The sequence below is a fragment of the Oncorhynchus masou genome, chromosome 23, assembly GCF_036934945.1.
Source record: "Oncorhynchus masou masou isolate Uvic2021 chromosome 23, UVic_Omas_1.1, whole genome shotgun sequence".
NCBI lineage: Eukaryota > Metazoa > Chordata > Actinopteri > Salmoniformes > Salmonidae > Oncorhynchus > Oncorhynchus masou.
In genome coordinates this window covers 45,381,166-45,405,544 of record NC_088234.1, presented here as the reverse complement: position 1 = coordinate 45,405,544, position 24,379 = coordinate 45,381,166, and the positions used below count along the sequence as shown (strand labels likewise).

The window sequence follows — 24,379 nt, the reverse complement described above, 5'->3', positions numbered from 1 at the left end:
AACCATTGACACATGCACAGCTCAACACGTCCTTGGATGTGTCATCACTGTCATTTATAACACTACACACTACGCCCATCTACATGTCATCACACAAGTTTATGACCTCCTAAAGCATCATTTGTTTCATCCCTTAATCGACACTGTATTTGTAGGGGAGAGGCGAACTTTATCCCTTTCCTGCAGTCAAATGACCTAGTGGCCTCATGGGTGGAATGTTATTAATATATTTCATAGTTTCATAATTAATAAACATATATATTTTTGAAATGCCCAAAATCCAGTGTTTCTATGTCAATGGTTTTGTTCTAGTTCAGCCTTCTGTGATGTATATACAGTGTAATATTGGGATGCAAATGTAAAAAAAAATACATTTCAACTCAATATCTGACATTGTACAGGTGTCTTCTTTTTAAGCCCATAACCATGTGTGTGAGGTGTATACATTTGTTTCAAAGTAGATGTGTTTAAGACTTACCAAGAAACACTGTGTGACAGTGATTTAGTCCACTGCAGCAAAAGGTTAACCAAAGTCAGAGCTGTCTCCTTCGGGGAGGTGCATAGTGTAGTTAGACACATCAAATACATCAGCCTTCTGGTATATAAATCGAGGTAACTTTCCACTGATTTCCCGGGCCTTGAATGATAGCCAGAAAGGTTTCTAAGCCACTGTGTGGAAAGTGAAATAAATTCCCCCTTTTACCTTTTAAACAGCAACCATGAAATACCTGCTTTTTAAGACTCTTTCCTAGTGCTGGCTCCTTTTTGTAAGTATGTTAGCAACAGCATTCAAATAACTTTCATTTGCACATAAAAATTGTGCTTTTCTCCAAATGGCTCTGTTAATTTAATGTCTTTGCGGTTCACTCACTGGATCTGAGGCTTAGTTGGAAAAGGCTTTGTCTTCCTTTGAGAGAAACTATGCATTTAAATAATATATTTTTTGCTTTACACTGTTTTTTTGTCTGTGTAACTCGATTTTACCGTAATGCAGTATCAGAGTATGAAGTTGTAAAAATGTAATGAGATAATCATTTAAATATTTTTACTTAAAGGTGCAATATGCAGAAATTGCTCCGTCAATTCCTGGTTTCAAAATTTTGAATAGTTCGCCCCATTTCAATTTATGTGACAAAACAAGCAATTTATAGTGTAGAGAATCATTGTACCATCTAAACGGCTGTGAAATATATTTTCAATAAACCCACATTTTGTATTTTCAGCTGTTTGAAGCTGGTGTACAAAACCGAAAGTAAAAGACGCATAGAATGGAAAGCATAGAAATAGCACATATAGAACAGAGCTAACTCTTCTTAGACTTGCTTTCAATGAGAAATACAGATCTGTAACTGACTTTTCTATGTGAATTTGGTCAGGTCGCCGCTTTACTGCAGCTTTAATATAATAATAATATTAGACTGGAGTATCACCACATACTGTCTATGGATCTTGATGTGTGTGTTCGTGGAGGCATCAGTGTGTGCTGTTTTTGGTTGCTCCTTTGTTTCCCCACAAATGTCAGGTATCTTTCCCTCTTCTCACCCAAGATCCTTCCCTTGAAATGTGGAGTGCAAAGTGAAGAAAAAACGCTTCTTTGCAATTCGCATGAGACATTAATAGACTCTAGGGAGGTCCGCTGTAAACCCACTGAATTTCAAACGCTCCATTTACCGTAAGTCTGTAGCCATTTCCTGTAAGCGTTGATGAAGGCTTTGATGGCCTCGGCCTGCAGCCCCTGTCAGTGAGACAGACACACCCATATCCCCCTTAGCCCCTCCCCCTCCCTCACCAACCACTCCCACCCAGCAGTCTGTCAACCTTCAGCTCATTTACATGTATGGATATTATGAACTAATGTCTGAATTCAATCAAACCCGTAATAGTAGAATTTACAATACACAGTAGCACTTTTTACCATGGTCAAACAAGATTAGTTTTGGGTTCTAAAAAAAACCCACGACTATCAATCAAATCAATCATGAAAAAAAATCTGATAATAGACTATGAGAAGTTTGTAAGCAAAGACACTGCAACAACCCTGTGACTAGTCTGATTCAATTCCAGCTTTAGCCTCATCATTGTACACAGGGAAGGACTCACACTGAAATGTGAACTATGACCCAGCATTTAAGCACAGTGTGACATAGTATTGCATCCCTCCAGCACTACTCTTCCTTCACTAGGGTAAGAAAGAGACTTCCTTCACGCCTCAGTGCTCTGAGTCTGACCTCTCCCACTCACTAATAATCCACAGTACATTAAAAAACGATTTTGTCTTGCCCGAAAATAAATGAGCTGTTCAGCTCCTCCTCTTCACCTCTTTTCTCTCTCTCCATCTCAATCCCTCTCTCTGTGTGGTTTATAGTATATCTTCTATAGGTCTCAAGTCCCCCTTTCACACGTCCTCTTGCTACTCTCAGCCCTTACCCTTGCCCCCCGGACACACACAATGAGAGGGACACACACACACACACACACACACACACACACACACACACACACACACACACACACACACACACACACACACACACACACACACACACACACACACACACACACACACACACACACACACACACACACACACAGGGTCCTCTCAGGGATTTTCTCAGGGATTTAGAGAATTGCCACATAAAGAAAGTGCAGTTGCTTGCATAAACGAGGAGTTGAATGGGTTGTAAACAATGTGATGTAAATGTGTGTTAATGTTTGATTTCTCTCTTTCCCACCTCTCTCTTTATCACTTCTCTCTCTCTCTCTCTCTGCTGTAGATCTGTCTGAGTCTGGTACGTCTTCTCCACTACCTGGCCCACTCTCCTCTAGGCTCTGTCACCCTGCTGGACTTCAGACCACGCCAGTTTGTCTTGGTGGCGGGGGAGCTCAAAGTCACCGACCTGGATGACGCCAGCACCGAGGAGGCCCCTTGCTCACCCTCCTCCACCTCAGACTGCGTCATGGAGTTTCCCGCCCGCAACTTCACCCTCCCCTGCAGCAGAGGCCGCTGCCTGGGCATCAACGAGAAGCGCAATCTCTACAACGCCTATAGGTGAGGAGCAAGCTTTGCCATTTGACAGAAGAATCAAGACCCCCGACATTTTAGAAGATCATCCAATTAGTTCAGCGAAGACTGGTGAGGAAGGAGTAATCCGAGGATTGGTTGGGTTCATTGCATTTCAGCCATGACAATGATTGCCTCCTCCGATTTTAGCGGCCACCAGCCTCCTCTGAATTAGTTACGTCATCGTATGAGACTCAGGGGCGCATAAAAGTAAAATAATTATCTAGTCGGGGAAACACTCTAAACAGCCTACCCGACTGCTCTGAGGCGTCTGCATGGTCCTTAAGCACACCGGGGCCTCGTTTTGTTTCACATTCAATTTATAAAACTTGAGGGGGGGACAAAAATGCAATTTCAGAATGTGGGTGTGGATTTGTTGGAGTCTAAGGAATCTTGGCTGTGGTGTTTGAAACGGCGTTGATTTTGATTTCCAGGTTCTTTTTCACGTACCTGCTGCCTCACAGTGCCCCGCCCACTCTAAGACCCCTACTGGACAAGATAGTTAACTCCACAGGTGAGTGCCCACTGGGCACAGACGTCAGTTCAACTTACATTTTTTGTATGTACACTTCATTGAGTTGTCAACTAACGTGAACTTTGAACCATGTCATTGGAGGAGGTGAAACAAATACCCCAAATCCTGAAATTCCTGTACATTGATGACTTTTTGCAAATCCAATCAGTTTTCCACGTTGATTCAACGTGATCACACTTTTTGTTGTTGTTGAAATGATGTGGAAACAACCTTGATTCAACCAGTTTGTGCCTAGTGGGTGTTTGTTCTCTCTCTCTTTCCCATTTCTCACTAGTTCCTGTTTGGTTTAGGGATGAAGCCACTTTAGCTACCAGTAAACCTAGTCTGCCTCAGTGCTCTCTACGTTATCTGCTTAAGCTGGATCCCGTTCTATCCACCCTGCCCTCTCTTTTTCTCTCCCTTTCTCTTTGCTTCCCCGTCTCTCTACCCTTCTCTTTGCTTCCCCATCTCTCTACCCTTCTCTTTGCTTCCCAGCCTCTCTCCCTTTCTCTTTGCTTCCCCATCTCTCTACCCTTCTCTTTGCGTCCCCGTCTCTCTACCCTTCTCTTTGCTTCCCCGTCTCTCTACCCTTCTCTTTGCTTCCCCGTCTCTCTCCTTTTCTCTTTGCTTCCCCGTCTCTCTACCCTTCTCTTTGCTTCCCCGTCTCTCTCCCTTCTTTTGCTTCCCCGTCTCTCTACCCTTCTCTTTGCTTCCCCGTCTCTCTACCCTTCTCTTTGCTTCTCTTTGCTTCCCCGTCTCTCTACCCTTTCTCTTTGCTCTTTGCTTCCTTCCCGTCTCTCTACCCTTCTCTTTGCTTCCCCGTCTCTCTACCCTTCTCTTTGCTTCCCCGTATCTCTACCCTTCTCTTTGCTTCCCCGTCTCTCTACCCTTCTCTTTGCTTCCCCGTCTCTCCCCCTTCTCTTTGCTTCCCCGCTCTCTACCCTTCTCTTTGCTTCCCTCTCCCCCTCTCTACCCTTCTCTTTGCTTCCCACTCCTTCTTTGCTCTTTCTCTTTGCTTCCCCATCTCTCTACCCTTCTCTTTGCTTCCCCGTCCTTCTCTCTACCCCTTCTCTTTGCTTCCCCGTTCTCTTCTTTGCTTCCCCGTCTCTCTACCCTTCTCTTTGCTTCCCCGTCTCTCTCCCTTCTCCCTTTGCTTCCCCGTCTTTCTACCCTTCTCTTTGCTTCCCCCTCTCTCTACCCTTTCTTTGCTTCCCCGTCTCTCTACCCTTCTCTTTGCTTCCCCGTCTCTCTACCCTTCTCTTTGCTTCCCCGTATTCTCCCTTCTCTTTGCTTCCAGCCCTTCTCTTTGCTTCCCCGTCTCTCTACCCTTCTCTTTGCTTCCCCGTCTCTCCCTTCTCTTTGCTTCCCCCATCTCTACCCTTCTCTTTGCTTCCCCGTCTCTTCTACCCTTCTCTTTGCTTCCCCGTCTCTCTACCCTTCTTTGCTTCCCCGTCTCTCTCCCTTCTCTTTGCTTCCCCGTCTCTCTACCCTTCTCTTTGCTTCCTCTCTACCCTTCTCTTTGCTTCCCCGTCTCTCCCTTCCCCGTCTCTCTCCCCTTTGCTTCCCCCTCTCTCTACCCTTCTCTTTGCTTCCCCGTCTCTCTACCCTTCTCTTTGCTTCCCCGTCTCTCTACCTTCTCTTTGCTTCCCCATCTCTCTCCCCTTCTCTTTGCTTCCCCGTCCCTTCTCTTTGCTCTCTCTCTACCCTTCTCTTTGCTTCCTTCTCTTTGCTTCCCCGCTTTCTCTTTGCTTCCCCGTCTCTCTACCCTTCTCTTTGCTTCCCCGTCTCTCTACCCTTCTCTTTGCTTCCCCGTCTCTCTACCCTCTTTGCTTCCCCGTCTCTCTACCCTTCTCTTTGCTTCCCCGTCTCTCTACCCTTCTCTTTGCTTCCCCGTCTCTCTACCCTTCTCTTTGCTTCCCCGTCTCTTACCCCCTTCTCTTTGCTCTCTCCCTTCTCTTTGCTTCCCCGTCTCTCTACCCTTCTCTTTGCTTCCCCGTCTCTCTACCCTTCTCTTTGCTTCCCCGCTTCTCTCTCTACCCTTCTCTTTGCTTCCCCTTCTCTTTGCTTCTCTCTCTACCCTTCTCTTTGCTTCCCCCTCTCTCTCTTTCTCTCTCTCTACCCTTTGCTTCCCCGTTCTCTTTGCTTCCCCGTCTCTCTACCCTTCTTTGCTTTGCTTCCCCCTTCTCTTTGCTTCCCCGTCTCTCTACCCTTCTCTTTGCTTCCCCGTCTCTCTACCCTCTCTTTGCTTCCCACCCTTCTCTTTGCTTCCCCGTCTCTCTACCCTTCTCTTTGCTTCCCCGTCTCTCTACCCTTCTCTTTGCTTCCCCCATCTCTACCCTTCTCTTTGCTCTCTACCCTTCTCTTTGCTTCCCCGTCTCTCTACCCTTCTCTTTGCTTCCCCGTCTCTCTACCCTTCTCTTTGCTTCCCCGTCTCTCTACCCTTCTCTTTCTCTTTGCTTCCCCGTCTCTCTACCCTTCTCTTTGCTTCCCCGTCTCTCTACCCTTCTCTTTGCTTCCCCGTCTCTCTCCCCTTCTCTTTGCTTCCCCGTCTCTCTACCCTTCTCTTTGCTTCCCCGTCTCTCTCCCCTTCTCTTTGCTTCCCCGTCTCTCTACCCTTCTCTTTGCTTCCCATCTCTCTATCTCTACCCTTCTCTTTGCTTCCCAGCCTCTCTCCCTTCTCTTTGCTTCCCCGTCTCTCTACCCTTCTCTTTGCTTCCCCGTCTCTTCTCTTTGCCCTTCTCTTTGCTTCCCCTCTTTGCTCTCTCTACCCTTCTCTTCTCTCTACCCTTCTCTTTGCTTCCCCGTCTCTCTACCCTTCTCTTTGCTTCCCCATCTCTCTCCCTTCTCTTTGCTTCCCCGTCTCTCTACCCTTCTCTTTGCTTCCCCGTCTCTCTACCCTTCTCTTTGCTCCCGTCTCTCTACCCTTCTCTTTGCTTCCCCGTCTCTCTACCCTTCTCTTTGCTTCCCCGTCTCTCTTTGCTTCCCCGTCTCCTCTACCCTTCTCTTTGCTTCCCCGTCTCTCTACCCTTCCCCGTCTCTCTTTCTCTTTGCTTCCCCGTCTCTCTCCCCTTCTCTTTGCTTCCCCCTTCTCTTTGCTTCCCCGTCTCTCTACCCTTCTCTTTGCTTCCCCGTCTCTCTCCCCTTCTCTTTGCTTCCCAGCCTTTGCTTCCCCGTCTCTCTACCCTTCTCTTTGCTTCCCCGTCTCTCTACCCTTCTCTTTGCTTCCCCCATCTCCCCTTCTCTTTGCTTCCCCATCTCTCTACCCTTCTCTTTGCTTCCCCATCTCTCTACCCTTCTCTTTGCTTCCCTTCGTCTCTCTACCCTTCTCTTTGCTTCCCCGTCTCTCTACCCTTCTCTTTGCTTCCCCACTCTCTCTCTTTTGCTTCCCGTCTCTCTACCCTTCTCTTTGCTTCCCCGTCTTTCTACCCTTCTCTTTGCTTCCCCCTCTCTCTACCCTGCTCTTTGCTTCCCCGTCTCTCTACCCTTCTCTTTGCTTCCCCGTCTCTCTCCCCTTCTCTTTGCTTCCCCGTCTCTCTCCCCTTCTCTTTGCTTCCCAGCCTCTCTCCCTTTCTCTTTGCTTCCCCGTCTCTCTCCCCTTCTCTTTGCTTCCCCGTCTCTCTACCCTTCTCTTTGCTTCCCCCATCTCTACCCTTCTCTTTGCTTCCCCATCTCTCTACCCTTCTCTCTGCTTCCCCGTCTCTCTACCCTTCTCTTTGCTTCCCCGTCTCTCTACCCTTCTCTTTGCTTCCCCGTCTCTCTACCCTTCTCTTTGCTTCCCCGTCTCTCTACCCTTCTCTTTGCTTCCCCATCTCTCTACCCTTCTCTTTGCTTCCCCTTCCCCCTCTCTCTATCTCTCTCTACCCTTCTCTTTGCTTCCCCGTCTCTCTACCCTTCTCTTTGCTTCCCCTCTCTTTGCTTCCCCGTCTCCCCCTTCTCTTTGCTTCCCCGTCTCTCTACCCTTCTCTTTGCTTCCCCGTCTCTCTACCCTTCTCTTTGCTTCCCTTCTCTTTGCTTCTCTCTCCCTTCTCTTTGCTTCCCCGTCTCTCTACCCTTCTCTTTGCTTCCCCGTCTCTCTACCCTTTTGCTCTTTGCTTCCCAGCCCCGTCTCTCTCCCCTTCTCTTTGCTTCCCTTCCCCCTCTCTACCCTTCTCTTTGCTTCCCCGTCTCTCTACCCTTCTCTTTGCTTCCCCGTCTCTCTACCCTTCTCTTTGCTTCCCCGTCTCTCTACCCTTCTCTTTGCTTCCCCGTCGATCTACCCTTCTCTTTGCTTCCCCGTCTCTCTACCCTTCTCTTTGCTTCCCCGTCTCTCTACCCTTCTCTTTGCTTCCCCGTCTCTCTACCCTTCTCTTTGCTTCCCCCTCTCTACCCTTCTCTTTGTCTCTCTACCCTTCTCTTTGCTTCCCCCGTCTCTCTACCCTTCTCTTTGCTTCCCCGTCTCTCTACCCTTCACTTTGCTTCCCCGTCTCTCTCCCCTTCTCTTTGCTTCCCCGTCTCTCTACCCTTCTCTTTGCTTCCCCGTCTCTCTACTCTTCTCTTTGCTTCCCGTCTCTCTACCCTTCTCTTTGCTTCCCCGTCTTTCTACCCTTCTCTTTGCTTCCCCCTCTCTCTACCCTGCTCTTTGCTTCCCCGTCTCTCTACCCTTCTCTTTGCTTCCCCGTCTCTCTCCCCTTCTCTTTGCTTCCCCCATCTCTACCCTTCTCTTTGCTTCCCCATCTCTCTACCCTTCTCTCTGCTTCCCCGTCTCTCTACCCTTCTCTTTGCTTCCCCGTCTCTCTACCCTTCTCTTTGCTTCCCCGTCTCTCTACCCTTCTCTTTGCTTCCCCGTCTCTCTACCCTTCTCTTTGCTTCCCCGTCTTTCTACCCTTCTCTTTGCTTCCCCCTCTCTCTACCCTGCTCTTTGCTTCCCCGTCTCTCTCCCCTTCTCTTTGCTTCCCCGTCTCTCTCCCCTTCTCTTTGCTTCCCCGTCTCTCTCCCCTTCTCTTTGCTTCCCCGTCTCTCTCCCCTTCTCTTTGCTTCCCCGTCTCTCTACCCTTCTCTTTGCTTCCCCGTATCTCTACCCTTCTCTTTGCTTCCCCGTCTCTCTACCCTTCTCTTTGCTTCCCCCTCTCTCTACCCTTCTCTTTGCTTCCCCGTCTCTCTACCCTTCTCTTTGCTTCCCCCGTCTCTCTACCCTTCTCTTTGCTTCCCCATCTCTCTCCCCTTCTCTTTGCTTCCCCGTTTCTCTACCCTTCTCTTTGCTTCCCCGTCTCTCTACCCTTCTCTTTGCTTCCCCATTCTCTTTGCTTCTTTCTTTGCTTCCCCGTCTCTCTCCCCTTCTCTTTGCTTCCCCGTCTCTCTACCCTTCTCTTTGCTTCCCCGTATCTCTACCCTTCTCTTTGCTTCCCAGCCTCTCTCCCTTTCTCTTTGCTTCCCCGTCTCTCTACCCTTCTCTTTGCTTCCCCATCTCTCTACCCTTCTCTTTGCTTCCCCTTCTCTCTACCCTTCTCTTTGCTTCCCCATCTCTCTACCCTTCTCTTTGCTTCCCCGTCTCTCTACCCTTCTCTTTGCTTCCCCGTCTCTCTACCCTTCTCTTTGCTTCCCCGTCTCTCTACCCTTCTCTTTGCTTCCCCGTCTCTCTACCCTTCTCTTTGCTTCCCCCGTCTCTCTACCCTTCTCTTTGCTTCCCCGTCTCTCTACCCTTCTCTTTGTTTTCCAGTCTCTCTCCCTTTCTCTTTGCTTCCCCGTCTCTCTACCCTTCCCTCTCCCATTCTCCCCTCCCTCCCCCTCCTCCCTATCTGGCTTATCCTCAGGTTAATGGTATGTCAGCCGGGTGTTTGAGATCTGTTTTTCTGGGACACAACAGGCCGTGAAGGCGCAGGCCGTGTGGGCGGGCGGTGTGTGTCTCTGTCTGCGTGCATGAGTGTGTGCATGCATCTGTGTGTTTGTGAGTGTGTGCGCCAACTGGAGGATGAGTCAGGTGATCCTATCTCTCCCAGTCAGCCTATCGGACAGACAGCTTCATCAGGGACCTCCTCATAATCAGAACAAAACTGGAGTGAGATATTTTTTGTGTGCACAAAATGATTTTTACTAAGACTTTACCATGACTTTGGCAGTCCATGGCCTGATGAACCAAGTCTTGAGCCCCGGGAAGGGACATTTAAAAGGCACGCCTCTTGGCATCGGAGAGATCATATTTCAGTTTTGAAGCAAATTTCCTGCAATTCTACACACTGCCATGAGGCAGTTGTGAAAACTTTGCAGTTTTATTTAAACCTTAAATCACAGTCCATTATGAAAAACATTTGTATTTTTATTTTTAGGATTTCAAGTTTTGAGTGCGTAATAGGTGTGGACACCAATATCCCTGTGAGATTCCCAGGCCCATGTTGCCCAGGGTTAAGAACATACATTCTAGATTAATATTACATTGTATTGTCTTGTATTACACCCTTTAAACTTATTCCATGGATCCCTTGGCCAAAATTGGTTTAAATCTGTTGTTGTTACTAGTATTCATTTAAAAAATAATAATTCAGATCTGGCTGCGTACCCCCTGCAGTCCCTCCGCAGACCCCACTTTGAGAACCCCTGCTATAAGAATAGCCAACACAGACGCAGCCCCATGTCCCTTGATGTTCAAAGACTGAGCGGCGCCTGTTTTGTTTGTGCCATTGTACACGCGTTTCAACCAGATTTTGGTTTAATTGTATGCTTTAATGTCTGTATAAAAATGAGTCTTAACCTTGTGATGTGGAATTTTGTTTGAAGGTGTAGAGTTTAAACGGTGTTGCACTATCTGAATGTTTCTTCCTGTGTTGGTTTCAGGAGAGCTGATATGGGGGATAGATGAGACACTACTTCAGTTGGAGGAAGTGTTGCACCTGTACAGAAATGGATTTTACCTACAGAACAGCACACAGACGCACAGAGCAGGTACATATGCATGCAAACACAAATAAATACATACAGTACACACACATGTGCACGCATTGCACATACACACCCACCCGCATACACACCCAAGCACGCACACGCACAGCCAAACATGCATACACACTGTCATACCATAGCAAATCCAGTACATCATTCCTCTGTTCCCATGCATTCCTGTGTAAGATAACAGTCTAATGTAATTAAACCCAGCAGTGCATCCTACACACACACTGCTAGATATCAGCTCATACGGTAATATAGTTACATAACTGGCGGGACTCCCCTGGACTCTCTGTGTCCTGGACTACCCCTTTCAATTGGCTATATGTCTGGGCTACTGGCATTTATCCCCTCGACGGACACACTAATGCCTAAGTCTGGGGTTGGAACTGCCACATAACAGACTGGAGGGCCCGTGAAGATGGCCATATATGGACTGCCCTTAGAGGGGCTGGTGTGTGTGTGTGTGTGTGTGTGTGTGTGTGTGTGTGTGTGTGTGTGTGTGTGTGTGTGTGTGTGTGTGTGTGTGTGTGTGTGTGTAGGTGAGTATGCCTAGAGGCCCAGGGAGGTGAAGTAAGGAGAGAAAGAGGGGCCTGATCAGATATGCTGCGGACAAATGGAATGAGATTAAAAAGATTCCACTTCATATAACGGGAGGGAACTCAGTGGGGGATGGGAGAGACAGACAGCTCTGGTAATCCCAGGGTGCATTTGGGGGTGGGGAGGAGGTTAGACTGAGTGAGCTCTCCCTCTCTCCCGCTCAGTTCTCATCTACTGTATGTTCAAAATCTTTCCTTCTCTATCCTTTCACCTTTCTCCATTCCTCTATCTGGAGGAGTCAGTTTTCATTTTCTAATGTTGACTTGGTGTCCCTTGCTCTTCTTCATTTACTTTCACATGTTCTTTCTCTCTCCATTCCTTCATGTCGAATCGCCTCCCTCCATTGGCAGTGTAAAGCAGATTCAGACAGTTGTTGACTGACGAGTGCTCGAAGCCCAAGGGCCCAACACAACTGGGTCTGCTTAGCTATTCACAAAGACACTACTGCTCCAGTAGGCCTCTCACTCCCCAGTCCGCACCTTGATCTCCTCTCTCACTGACACAGAACACTATTCCTATAACTATTACACAGGAACACAGGCAGGATCTTTCTCAGTGGCTACCCAGCTATCATATTTGGTTCCTTGGAAGTTGGGGGAACGTATGCTTTTGGTTTCACATTGGTTGTGGGGCGGCAGTGTAGCCTAGTGGTTAGAGCATTGGACTAGTAACCGAAAGGTTGAAAGTTCAAATCCCAGAGCTGACAAGGTACAAAATCTGTCGTTCTGCCCCTGAACAGGCAGTTAACCCACTGTTCCTAGGCCGTCATTGAAAATAAGAATTTGTTCTTAACTGACTTGCCTAGTAAAATAAAGGTAAAATAAAAAAAGCCATTAATTTACGGAATGGTAAAAGGGAATATTTTTAAGACGTTCTGAGAACAGAAGTGAGAATTTAACCTTTTCTGGGAACGTTATTTTTTAAGTTGCCAGGAGGTTCTGAGAATGTTTTACTCTGGTTCCTTGAATGTTTTCCTGTGAGGTTTTATTAACACTATGAAAACGTAATTATAGGTTATTTGTTTTTTAATAACTTCCTTAAACTGAATGTTTCAATAAGATTTTTTAAAAACACTGCTAGCTTATTCTGGGTTAAGTCTTTTGAACTCACAGTAAGGACACATAGAAATTCATTTCCTTAAGCATCATGCAACACACATTTTTATATGGCATCAGTGAGATTCAAACCTAGAATCTTCTGTTTTCTATCCATGTAATTAGTCCACTGCACCACCAGGATGGAGCTAGCATGCCATGATGTTATGCTGTTCATTTTAGTCTATCCAAACAGACTCCATTTCAAATTAAACAAGCGCTCATTAAGATCAGGTGTGGCCAACACATTTGAACACCCTTAACAAGATGGAGAAAGTATGTTTATGTTTTTAAATAACATGAATAGAACGTTTTCTGAAAGTTACTGATGTTTCCTTATGGTTTTTATGGACGTTTGTATATTTTCTCAGAACATGACTTTAAATAGAACTATGAGGAAACCTGTAGGAAACGTTATGCTGAAGTACTGACATTCCCACAGAAGAACGTTGCTTCTTAACGTTCTTGGAACAATTTGAGAGCGTGACTTTGAATAGAACCATGAGGGAACCTGTAGGAAACGTTATGCTGAAGTACTGACATTCCCACAGAAGATCGTTGCTTCTTAACGTTCTTGGAACAATTTGAGAGCATGACTTTGAATAGAACCATGAGGGAACCCATAGGAAACGTTATGCTGAAGTACTGACATTCCCACAGAAGAACGTTGTTTCATAACATTCTCTGAATTATTTGAGAACATTCCCAATGCCAAACCAGTTGGAGAATATTCCTAGAACTTTTAGGAAACGTTCTGAAAGTAATGAAATACAGAGAAACTGAGAATGTTCCAAAGCCAAGCAACTATCCTGCACCATTCCCAGAAAGTTGTGGGAAGGTTGTATGTAGGGCTGTTGCGGTGACCATATCACTGCTACACCTGAAGGCAATCAAATTCTACGTGACCGTTTAGTCACGGTAATTAGGCTTCTCCAAGCTCTGATGCTGCTGCTGGTCATTAGTAGCCTACCAAACTTGCCAGCTGCCTGGCACTCAGCACTCTCTAATCACTTTGACATCAATGCAAATGTAATTGGAAATCTAATCAAACACTTCATGAGAGGTCATGAGCTCATGTTGCGCAACATTTCTATAGGTTATGCAATTGCGCAAGAAAACAGTTGATGGCCTCTATTAAAAATAGGAGGATTCCATCAGCTTTCTATAGGCTAGGCCTACTATATTTATTTCTCAACTTTCCTAATATTAAGCACATTGCTTCTATTTACAACAGGAGTATAGCCTACCTGGCTGGCATGAAAATAAGCCACTGGGAAAAGCGTCCTCCATTCGCTATTTAAGTGCAGAGATGACATGTATTTCCCCCCTGCCCCTGTTTCGAAACAGGTGCATGATAATGGTCCGTTCTAAATCTATTATTTAGTATATGTAAAGACTCATTCAAGAATAGTCTGATGGATGACAATATTAGCCTATCACTGAATGAGGACCAGCGTAAGGCAAGAAACAATGCCTTTTTTGTGTGACTTTATCCGCACACCTTATGAAGCTTGGACCATAGGCCTATACAGTATGTTTTGATAAGGTTTGTATCACAACTAAAGTGGCCAAATAACTTCTTAAAATGAAGCACATTAATCTGCTTTACAAGGGGTGTAGAACATAACTGGCATACATACGCAGCGTGTGAGTTTCAAGTTTGGGGAAGATCATTTTCACCTTAAAAATGCCCCTTTATAATAAAAACATTACATGCATAATCACATTTGTAGTCACTTTTGATAATGGTGTTTTCACGCTAATAGCCTACTCCCTTGTGTTTGAGCTTATAATGTGAATAAATAGCCAAATAGTTTATCAACATTTTAAGCTAAACGTTCTGATCTGTTGCATCAGCCTCATTGCTTGAAAATGTTTTTTTTTTGATGATAGTGGTTGTGTTAATTTGGGATCTATCGCATCCCACAACTGTCCCAGACTATGTTTGGAATATTTATTTCTTCCACAGAATAGAGTAGGTCAACATTTGTACTGGGGGATAGTAGATTGACATAGGCTAGTGTTTTTGCTGTTCGTTAGGCCTACTCATCTTGTTGGCTGACGAAAAGTAAATGTGGACAGTTTTTCCAACATCTTCAATATGCACCTTGGAATTGGTTAAGGATGCGTGCAGTTGCATTCCCAATGTGTCTGTCTTCACTTGTAGCCTGTGAGAAAGACACGTAGCCATGTGAGTGAGAGGTGCTTCGGGGCATGCACTCAGGGAGAAGGGCTGCAAAAGGCATGGATTTGTTTAGGGCGCATTACGGCCACACAAAGGGGATGCTGCTGGGAAATTCTCAAAATGTGAATGAGAGACTGATGAAGTGTGTACAGCCTGCGCAAAAAAACTAAGCAGAGCTCTTGCCTTTCAAGCGACTTTACTCAAATCGTCATTAGAATCTCATCATGCAGCCTTACAATGTATTAAAAAACAAAACATATAGCACAATGTTTGTCAAACAACTAAAGTTACATTAATAACTCTAAATTAAGTATATTGGCATACCTATTTATTTGTTAACTGTTCAACACAGTAGCCACATGTGCAAATTCCCTCAAATTGTTTGGAGAAAATATCCTTTCCATTTTATTCAGTTTTGTTCAATTTTATTCTTCATACTATAAAATAATATGAAATAATGCCATGGAATTCTAAACAAATCTTGTCTGCTAAATGAGACAGTGTAGCATACAGCCATATGGCATAGCCAGATAAGGACCTAACATAAGGAAAACTCACAATATCTTATTCTGTTCTTCTGAAATATACTATATTTTCTTCATATCATGTTTCTTTAGATTTGTCTAAAATAAATAATGGATTTATTGTGAAGGTGTAGACTATATTACATGGATTTATTAGACTTTCTAAAATGTAGATGTTCCAAAGGTCTGCATCAGTGGCTTGAGGTGGAAGCCAGGAGATGCTAAATGTGTATATGTTAATTATCGGTCAGTTACCATGAGACTGACAGTTATTTGCTGGACAATCACCAGCTGATTAAATTTTGTGACCGCCACAGCCCTAGTTGTATGCAAACTAACCATAGGACAACCACGCTCTCACCAAGCTCTAAGAAACATATGGTTCTCAGAACGTTATGTGTTAGCTGGGGAAGTGTTTGCCCATGCAGGGCTTCCCTGTGGAATGTGGCCTTGCATCATGTGATTTTTCTGCAATTACACACATGGACATGCCTACTTCCTAGCGCCCTCCTTCCCTTCATTCCTCCATCCCTCCCCTTCCCTCTCCCTGTCATGCCATTCCTGGAGCTATTAAGTCCTACATTGGCAGAAAGCGAGAGCTATGTTAAGCATTTAAATATGGCCATAAAGTGTCCAATAGTTGTAGTTATTGATTGTCTGCTGCCACGCATGCAGGGGGGCCAGCTTGTGTGTGTGTGTGTGTGTGTGTGTGTGTGTGTGTGTGTGTGTGTGTGTGTGTGTGTGTGTGTGTGTGCGTGTGCGTGCGTGTGTGTGTGTGTGTGTGTCTGTGCGTGTGTGTGTGCATATGTGTACCTCTACATAATAAATCGCGGACAGGTGTGCCTGGAGAGACATACTCTCCTTTCCCCCTCCCTCCATTTAAAGGCCATCTTTCTTCCTCCTCTTCAAACAGGCATGTAAACCCTCCTTGTAAATCACCAGAACTACTCCTGGTCCAGCCAGGCATGACACTTAAAAAAAAAGAGAAGTACAGAAACATAGTAGGTAACGGAGAGAGAAAGTGAAAGAAAGAGAAAGCTGGACTCAATGATTCATGCTTCATAGGCTGGGAGGCTTTTAAAGGAGTGGGGGGACTTGCTTTGAGCTGCCCTTCTCATTAGGCCCATTGTCACAGTCCTGTGAAGCTTAGTTAAACCCACAGAAGAGAAGAAAAGTGGATCCTGATTGTGTAGAGGAAGTACAGATGCTCAAACTGCTTCATGTCTCAGTTAAAATCACAACTTATAGGTTATTGAAATAATGATTTATTTGCTGATTCATGGAGCCATACTAACCAGTACATACATACATTCATTATCATACACATACCATGCCTTCGGGAAAGTATTCAAACCCCTTGACTTTTTTTTACATTTTGTTACGTTACAGCTTTATTCTAAAATGGATTAAATTGTTTTTTTTCTGCCTCATCAATCTACACACAATACCCCATAATGACAAAGCACACAGTTACATTTTTCCCCCTCATTTATTAAACATAAAAAAATCTCTAATTTCACATTTCCATAAGTATTCAGACCCTTTACTCAGTACTTTGTTCAAGCACCTTCGGCAGCGATTACAGCCTCGAGTCTTCTTGGGTATGACGCTACAAGCTTGGCACACCTGTATTTGGGTAGTTTCTCTCATTCGTCTCTGCAGATCCTCTCAAGCTCTGTTAGGTTGGATGAGGAGTATTGATGCACAGATATTTTCAGGTCTCTACAGAAATGTTCAATCGGGTTCAAGTTCGGGTCACACAAGGACATTCAGAGACTTGTCTCCTGCATTGTCTTGGCTGTGTGTTTAGAGTCATTGTCCTGTAGGAAGGTGAACCTTCGCCCCAGTCTGTCCTGAGCGCTCTGTAGCAGGTTTTCATCAAGGATCTCTCTATACTTTGCTCTGTTCATCTTTTCCTCGATCCTGACTAGTCTCTCAGTCCCTGCCACTGAAAAACATCCCCACAGTAGGGATGGTGCCAGGTTTCCTCCAGACGTGACGCTTGGCATTCAGGCAAAAGAGATCCATCTTTGTTTCATCAGACCAGAGAATCTTGTTTCTCATGGTCTGAGAGTCTTTATGTGACTTTTGGCAAACTCCAAGCGGGCTGTCATGTGCCTTTTACTGGTCACTCTACCATAAAGGCCTGATTGGTGGAGTGCTGCAGAGATGGCTGTCCTTCTGGAAGGTTCTCTAGAGTTCTTTCAGAGTGACCATCGGGTTCTTGGTCACCTCCCTGATGTCAGCTCTGGGAAGAGTCTTGGTGGTTCCAAACTTGTTCCATTTATGAATGATGGCCACTGTGTTCTTGGGGACTTCAATGCTGCAGAAATGTTTTGTTACCCATCCCCAGATCTGTGCCTCAACACAATCCTGACCCAGAGCTCTACAGACAATTACTTCAACCTCATAGGTTGGTTTTTGCTCTGACATGCACTGTCAACTGTGGGACCTTATATAGACAGGTGTGTGCCTTTCCAAATCGTGTTAAATCAATTGAATTTACCACAGGTGGACTCCAATCAAGTTGTAGAAACAACTCAAGGATGATCAATGGAAACAGGATGCACCTGAGCTCAATTTCGAGTCTCAAAGCAAAGTGTCTGAATACTTATGTAAATGAGCTATTTCTATTATTTATTTTAATACATTTGCAAAAATGTCTAAAAACCTGTTTTCAATTTGTAATTATGGGGTATTGTGTGTAGATTGATGAACATTTTTGAATATTTAATCAATTTTAGAATAAGGCTGTAACGTAACAGAATGTGGAAAAAGTCAGGGGGTCTGAATACTTCCCCAAGGCACTGTACATACATGCACACACAGACGCACACACACACGCAAACATGCACTCACACACATATGCACGTGCACACACACACACACACACACACACACACACACACACACACACACACACACACACACACACACACACACACACACACACACACACACACACACACACACACACACACACACACACACACACACACACACACACACACACGGCTATCCTGCTGACTGGACTGTGTAGAGTGTGGTTTCTAGCCATTAGAACCACAGTGTAATCATAGCCATTTGGGATGAGACAGAGGAAAACCTCACTATTAGCATCCTAAAACCAGCATAACAATGGCCTGTAATCATAGTCAGTGATGTTTCCAACCACTAGAAAAAGTAGCATAGAACAATTGTGTTTTATTTTACTTAACTTCGTGAGAATGACAATTGCCACACATCAATCAAGCTACATATGCAGGATCTTAATTTGATCACCCTGTGGCAGGAGAATTTTCAGGGAATTTAAAACTCGTTGTGTATTTGACATTTAAAAAGGCTTCTGAAGTTTGTAATTTCCACTTAGAAATTTCAGACTTGATTTTCCCTCACAAAAATTGTATCAGCCCCTACAAAAATGCCCATTAATATAATCCACATAATAATTCACATTTACTGTTGCTGCAGGATTATTTTCCTGCTGTAGAAAACACTAAAATCCAGAGTATGACCATGTTATGTGCATATTCCAAAGGATCATATACATTGTTGAAGTCTGATCATTCAAACTACTTACTGATACTTGTATACGGTTAGTTGCATCTAAGTTGCAAAGACTGTTCCACAGGTAGCCATGCAGTCAATATGATCTTTTCCATCTCAGATCCAGCTAACCATGTCTGGTCGGGCTTAATCAGTAATGTACTCTGGTAGTACAGTATGTCTATGTAGTTATTGTTCCACGTGAGAACACTTTGAGAAATAAGACTTACTCTACTGAGCATAAAACCCAGGACACTAAAACAGGCTATTCTAATAGAGAAAAAGACTTTGAATTTGTACAACATACAGCTATTAACCTGTTAACAGTTGGCTACCAGCAGTAGTTTGATATGGGCCTGGGCAAAGGAAAACTATTTAATTCTATTGACTTTACTGTTCATTTGTTTCGTATTTTAGATTGATGTGTTTGCTTTTATTTATTGTTCGTCGACAAACGTACAGTTGAAGTCGGAAGTTTACCTACACTTAGGTTGGAGTCATTAAAACTCATTTTTCAACCACTCCACAAATTTCTTGTTCACAAACGGTAGTTTTGGCAAGTCTGTTAGGACATCTACTTTGTGCATGACACAAGTCATTTTTCCAACTATTGTTTACAGACAGATTCTTTCACTTATAATTCACTGTATCACAATTCCAGTGGGTCAGACGTTTACAGACACTAAGTTGACTGGGCCTTTAAACAGCTTGTAAAATTCCAGGAAATGATGCCATGGCTTTAGAAGCTTCTGATTGGCTAATTGACATCATTTGACTCAATTGGAGGTGTACCTGTGGATGTATTTCAAGGCCTACCGTCAAACTCAGTGCCTCTTTGGTTGACATCATGGGAAAATCTACAGAAATCAACCAAGACCTAAAAAAAAAAAATTGTAGACCTCCACAAGTCTGGTTCATCCTTGGGAGCAATTTCCAAATGCCTGAAGGTACCACGTTCATCTGTACAAACAATACTACGCAAGTATAAACATCATGGGACCACGCAGCCGTCATACCGCTCAGGAAGGAGACGTGTTCTGTCTCCTAGAGATGAACGTACTTTGGTGCGAAAAGTACAAATCAATCCCAGAACAACAGCAAAGGACCTTGTGAAGATTCTGGAGAAAACAGGTACAAAAGTATCTATATCCACAGTAAAACAAGTCCTATATCGACATAACCTGAAAGGCCGCTCAGCAAGGAAGAAGCCACAGCTCCAAAACCGCCATTTAAAAGCCAGACTACGGTTTGCAACTGCACATGGGGACAAAGATCGTACTTTTTGAAGAAATGTCCTCTGGTCTGATGAAACAAAAATTGAACTGTTGGCCATAATGACCATCATTATGATTGGAGTAAAAAAGGGGGATGCTTGCAAGCCAAAGAACGCCATCCCAATCTTGAAGCAAGGGGGTGGCAGTATCATGTTGTGGGGTGCTTTGCTGCAAGAGGGACTGGTGCACTTCACAAAATAGATGGCTTCATGAGCGAGGACAATTATGTGGATATATTGAAGCAACATCTCAAGACATCAGTCAGGAAGTTAAAGCTTGGTCGCAAATGGGTCTTCCAAATGGACAATGACCCCCCACCATACTTCCAAAGTTGTGGCAAAATGGCTTAAAGACAACAAAGTCAAGGTATTGGAGTGGCCATCACAAAGCCCTGACCTCAAACCTATAGAACATTTGTGGGCAGAACTGAAAAAGCGTGTGCGAGCAAGGAGGCCTACAAACCTGACTGTGGGCCAAAATTCACCCAACTTATTGTGAGAAGCTTGTGGAAGGCTATCCAAAATGTTGGACCCAGGTTAAACAATTTAAAGGCAATGCTACCAAATACCAATGTATTTGAGAGTGTATGTGAACTTCTGACCCACTGGGAATGTGATGAAAGAAATAAAAGCTGAAATAAATCGTTCTCTCTACAATTATTCTGACATTTCACATTCTTAAAATAAAGTGGTGATCCTAACTGAGCTAAGACAGTAAACTTTTACTCTGATTAAATGTCAGGAATTGTGAAAAATTGAGTTTAAATGTATTTGGCTAAGGTGTATGTGAACTTCTGACTTCATCTGTATATTGTTAGTGGATCCTCAGGGGAACTCTGAATCTGGTTAAAACAATCTTGATCTTTTTTCATTCACTCTATTATACAAAGTTATGTTACTACATTGCCATGGTAAATGTACATTTAAATTGCAACTTAGGTCTACACATGTATTGCATCGAAATGTAATCTCATTTGATTTGTATGTTTTAAATCAATCGGCCTTTTCTATTTTTAGGGATCCTGAATAACGCAGCGGTCTAAGGCACTGCATAGCAGTGATAGAGGCATCACTACAGACCCGGGTTCGATCCCGGGCTGTATCACAACCGGTCGTGATCAGGAGTCCCATAGGTCGGTGCACAATTGGCCGTGTCGTCTGGGTTAGGCCGGGGTAGGCGTTCATTGTAAATAAGAATTTGTTCTTAACTTACTTGCCTAATTAAATAAAGGTTAAAAAATATATATACAGTATATATAATAATATTTTAAAGTGTCCCGTTTAAGATTTAGGATTAGAATGATAAAAACAGAGAAGACAAATAGAGAGAAGAGAAAGAATTTGAGGTATTCTAGTGTGGTTCTCATTCCTGGGCCCTTCAGACCACTCTCCCTTTATCTCTCTCTCCCCCCTTTCTCTCTTCTGCTCTCTCTGTCACTCCTGAGTTCAGTTTGCCCAGGGTCGCGGTTGCCGTGACAACCATTGTAGAAAAGTGGCCTTTAACAATGTGTGTCAGACAGTTAGTGGGGCAAAGGGAGGGTGAGAGAGGAGAAGGGGAGTGTGAGTGTGTGTGTGCCATGTCTGTGTGTGTGTGGGGGGGGAGGGTGAGAGGGGGGGTGGCGTCGAGGATCACAGAAGACATGTCAGCCTCTCACTCCCCAATAGCTCCATGGCACTCCCTCTGATAGACAGACAAAACAGAGCCCCCACGCTCACACAATGACCTACCTCATTACACGCGTGCATGACCCTCAGTGCATCTACACCCTGCCAGTGACAGACACACACACACACACGCACACCCTTCCTTGCTAACTAAATTCCTTCTCCGCTGCAGACTATAAGCGTGTCGTGGATGCCTCTATTCCTGGGGAGAACTACCGCTGCTGGCCATCCTATCAGCACGATGGATGTCTGCTGTCAGTCTACAGCATCACAGAGGCTATTGGTGTATGTGAGAGCCACGCCCAGTGCCGAGCATTTGTACTGACCAATCAGACAACCTGGACAGGTAAGAGTTAAATGAATGTGTTCACGCGACAGTGTTATCATTGTATTGTACACACACACACACACACACACACACACACACACACACACACACACACACACACACACACACACACACACACACACACACACACACACACACACACACACACACACACACACACACACACACACACACACACACACACGCACGCACACACACACACACACACGCACACACACATACACACACACACGCGCGCTCGCGCGCACGCACGCACACACACTCACACACTTAATTGGAGCTCAGTCTGGAGGGAGCACATCAGCATGGCAATCACTAATCGTTATTGAGCCAGACCAGCACTTTCACATTCATTCTCTTCACTCTTCATCCTCCCCTCCCCTGTCATACAGTATATCTCTCACTGCATCTCTGTCAATTATCCATCCATACATTGTAGAAGGGAAGCACGTGCTAGGGTACATTCCGTCCATTTAACATAAAATCTTCAACTCTACGGTCTCTCCTACTTTTCTACTTTTTATTTCTTTCTTTCTTATTTTTTTCTTCTTCTCTGTCTACAGGTCACCAGCTTGTATTCTTCAAGACAGGCCCTGCCAGTCTAAACTCTGCCAAGGGACGGGTCACCTACGTCAGAGTGGGCAGCTGAACCAAAGGAGAGGGAGGAGACTTAACTACCAAACCTTCCTCTGATTGGCTAACCTGATCCTGGGGCATGCCCTCACAGCATAGTGAGCCACCCCATTGGATGGGTCGGGCAGAGGGAGTGTAAGATGGATCCTAAACCACACCCTCCAGTGTGAACCTTCACGGGCCGTAAAGAAGGCTAACCCAAACCAGCTCCTGCTGAAGTGCAATAATAACTCAAGGAGAACATTTATCGTAACATAGATGTTGATGATCTGTCCTCCATTCAATGCTTAAACGTGACTATTTTTCGGGTTGTGCAGGCTTTTAGCTCAGGGTATGCTGAGGTTACCCTCCTAGCTAAGAGGGGTGAGGATGTATCCCTGTGGTCAGATGCCCCTCCTGTGCCCCCTAAACTACCTTCACATATCTGGTCAAAAGGATCTCCTTCTGGTACTGTAGAGTGTTTAATCATCATTCTGTGAAGGTTTTGAGGCTGCCTCAATACGAACCATCATCCAACCATCGAACCATAGGAAAGGTACTCAACAAACATATTCCAGGAAAACTTCCAAATTAGTGTTGGGTTCAATCTGTATCGCTGAAGGTCAGTGCTATAGCGTGATTTAAATGTAAAGGCAGTGTTCCCGCGCGAGCGGAGGTTGCATTCCCGGTAAAGACTGCGTATGTTGGCTCAATCGGAAATGACCTTTCCATTTCGATGTGACGTTTTAGCGATACAGACTGAATCGAGCCCTAGGACGAGTTCAATAGTGCGTCTTCATGCCACGTTCAGGCTTTATTCTAGGAGGAAACAAAGGTATTGGCAAAGGACGGATGTTCCAGTGTTACTGTGACGTCTTAGTCAGTGAATAAGCTCTTGTTTTTAAAAAATTCTCTGACGCCTGAGTGTTGCTCAGACTTTCTCCCTCCTTCCCGACCCTGTCTCTCTCTCTCTCTATTTCCGTTCCCTTCCTCGGTCTTGTGTTAGATCCACAGCACTTTTCGATTAGGTCAAACAGGGGTTCTCTATGCTTTCAAAAAGCAACTCAATAAGTGATCGATTTCCACGTCTTAGTGGCTGAAGAATCTGTTCTTATAGAACAGGGGATTGTAACAGCTGAGTTATCAGATCAAATATCTTTTATTTCAATCCTATGTTGATGAAAACAAAGGCATTGTTCTCGTATGGGAAAATCAAGGACTTGTTTGGAATATTGTGTCATTGTTGATTTTGCATGTTGACCAAATGTAATGTAGTGTAGTGACCTCCTTGAGAGGGTCACTTTTTTGATCATTTTGTATTTATTGAGGACAGTGTGTGTTGGCTCCTGTCCCACTCCTGGGTCGCGTTCATTCGGCACCAAACGGAACTAAAGGGAATAAAACAGGAAGGGATTACCCAAACTTGTCCAAAAGAAATTCAAATGTTCGTTTTCTGTTGCAAAACGCTTTGCAATGGTTTGCCCTAATGAATATGACCCTGGGTTTAGAGCAAACACAGCAGGAAGTAATCTCCATCTATTCTAATTTCCTAAGGAAATGTGACATGAACCTTTAGATAAATAATCAGACAAGTATCAAAGAGCTCTTGCTTTCAGTGAAAGCAGAACATTGTGAATTTTTTTAACCAAAAGTGAATTCTACAAAAGCTTTAACACTGTGTAGGCTGTTCATTGATGTATATAATGATGACAATGATGAGATGGCTATTTTTATATGGAAAAATACAAAACTTGTGGCAAATGAGACATTTGTGTGTGTGTTGGTGTGTGTGTGTGTGTGTCTCTCTCTCTCTCTCTCTCTCTCTCTCTCTCTCTCTCTCTCTCTCTCTCTCTCCTTCTGTGTGTGTGTCTGTGATTATTTGAGTTACAGATCTTTTTATTTAATTACAGAAAAACCCTATGTAGTATATACAGTGCATTTGGAAAGCATTTTGTCACGTTACATTCTTATCTTAAATTGATTAAATATATTTCCCCCTCATCAATCTACATACAATACCCCATAATAAAAAGCAAAAACT

The 24,379-nt window shown here is 44.4% G+C and overlaps 1 protein-coding gene across 1 annotated transcript in view; it reads left to right on the top strand.

Moving 5' to 3' along the window:
- pkdcca (protein kinase domain containing, cytoplasmic a) overlaps positions 1-24,104 on the top strand; it is a 39,806-nt gene extending 15,702 nt beyond the window's left edge. The window contains exons 3-7 of the mRNA XM_064932215.1: positions 2,775-3,049; positions 3,496-3,575; positions 10,383-10,490; positions 21,550-21,723; positions 22,290-24,104. Of these exons, the coding sequence (XP_064788287.1) occupies positions 2,775-3,049; positions 3,496-3,575; positions 10,383-10,490; positions 21,550-21,723; positions 22,290-22,375 (723 nt within the window). The 3' untranslated portion in view covers positions 22,376-24,104. The remainder of the gene's footprint in view (positions 1-2,774; positions 3,050-3,495; positions 3,576-10,382; positions 10,491-21,549; positions 21,724-22,289) is intronic.
- The last annotated feature ends 275 nt before the right edge of the window (positions 24,105-24,379 follow it).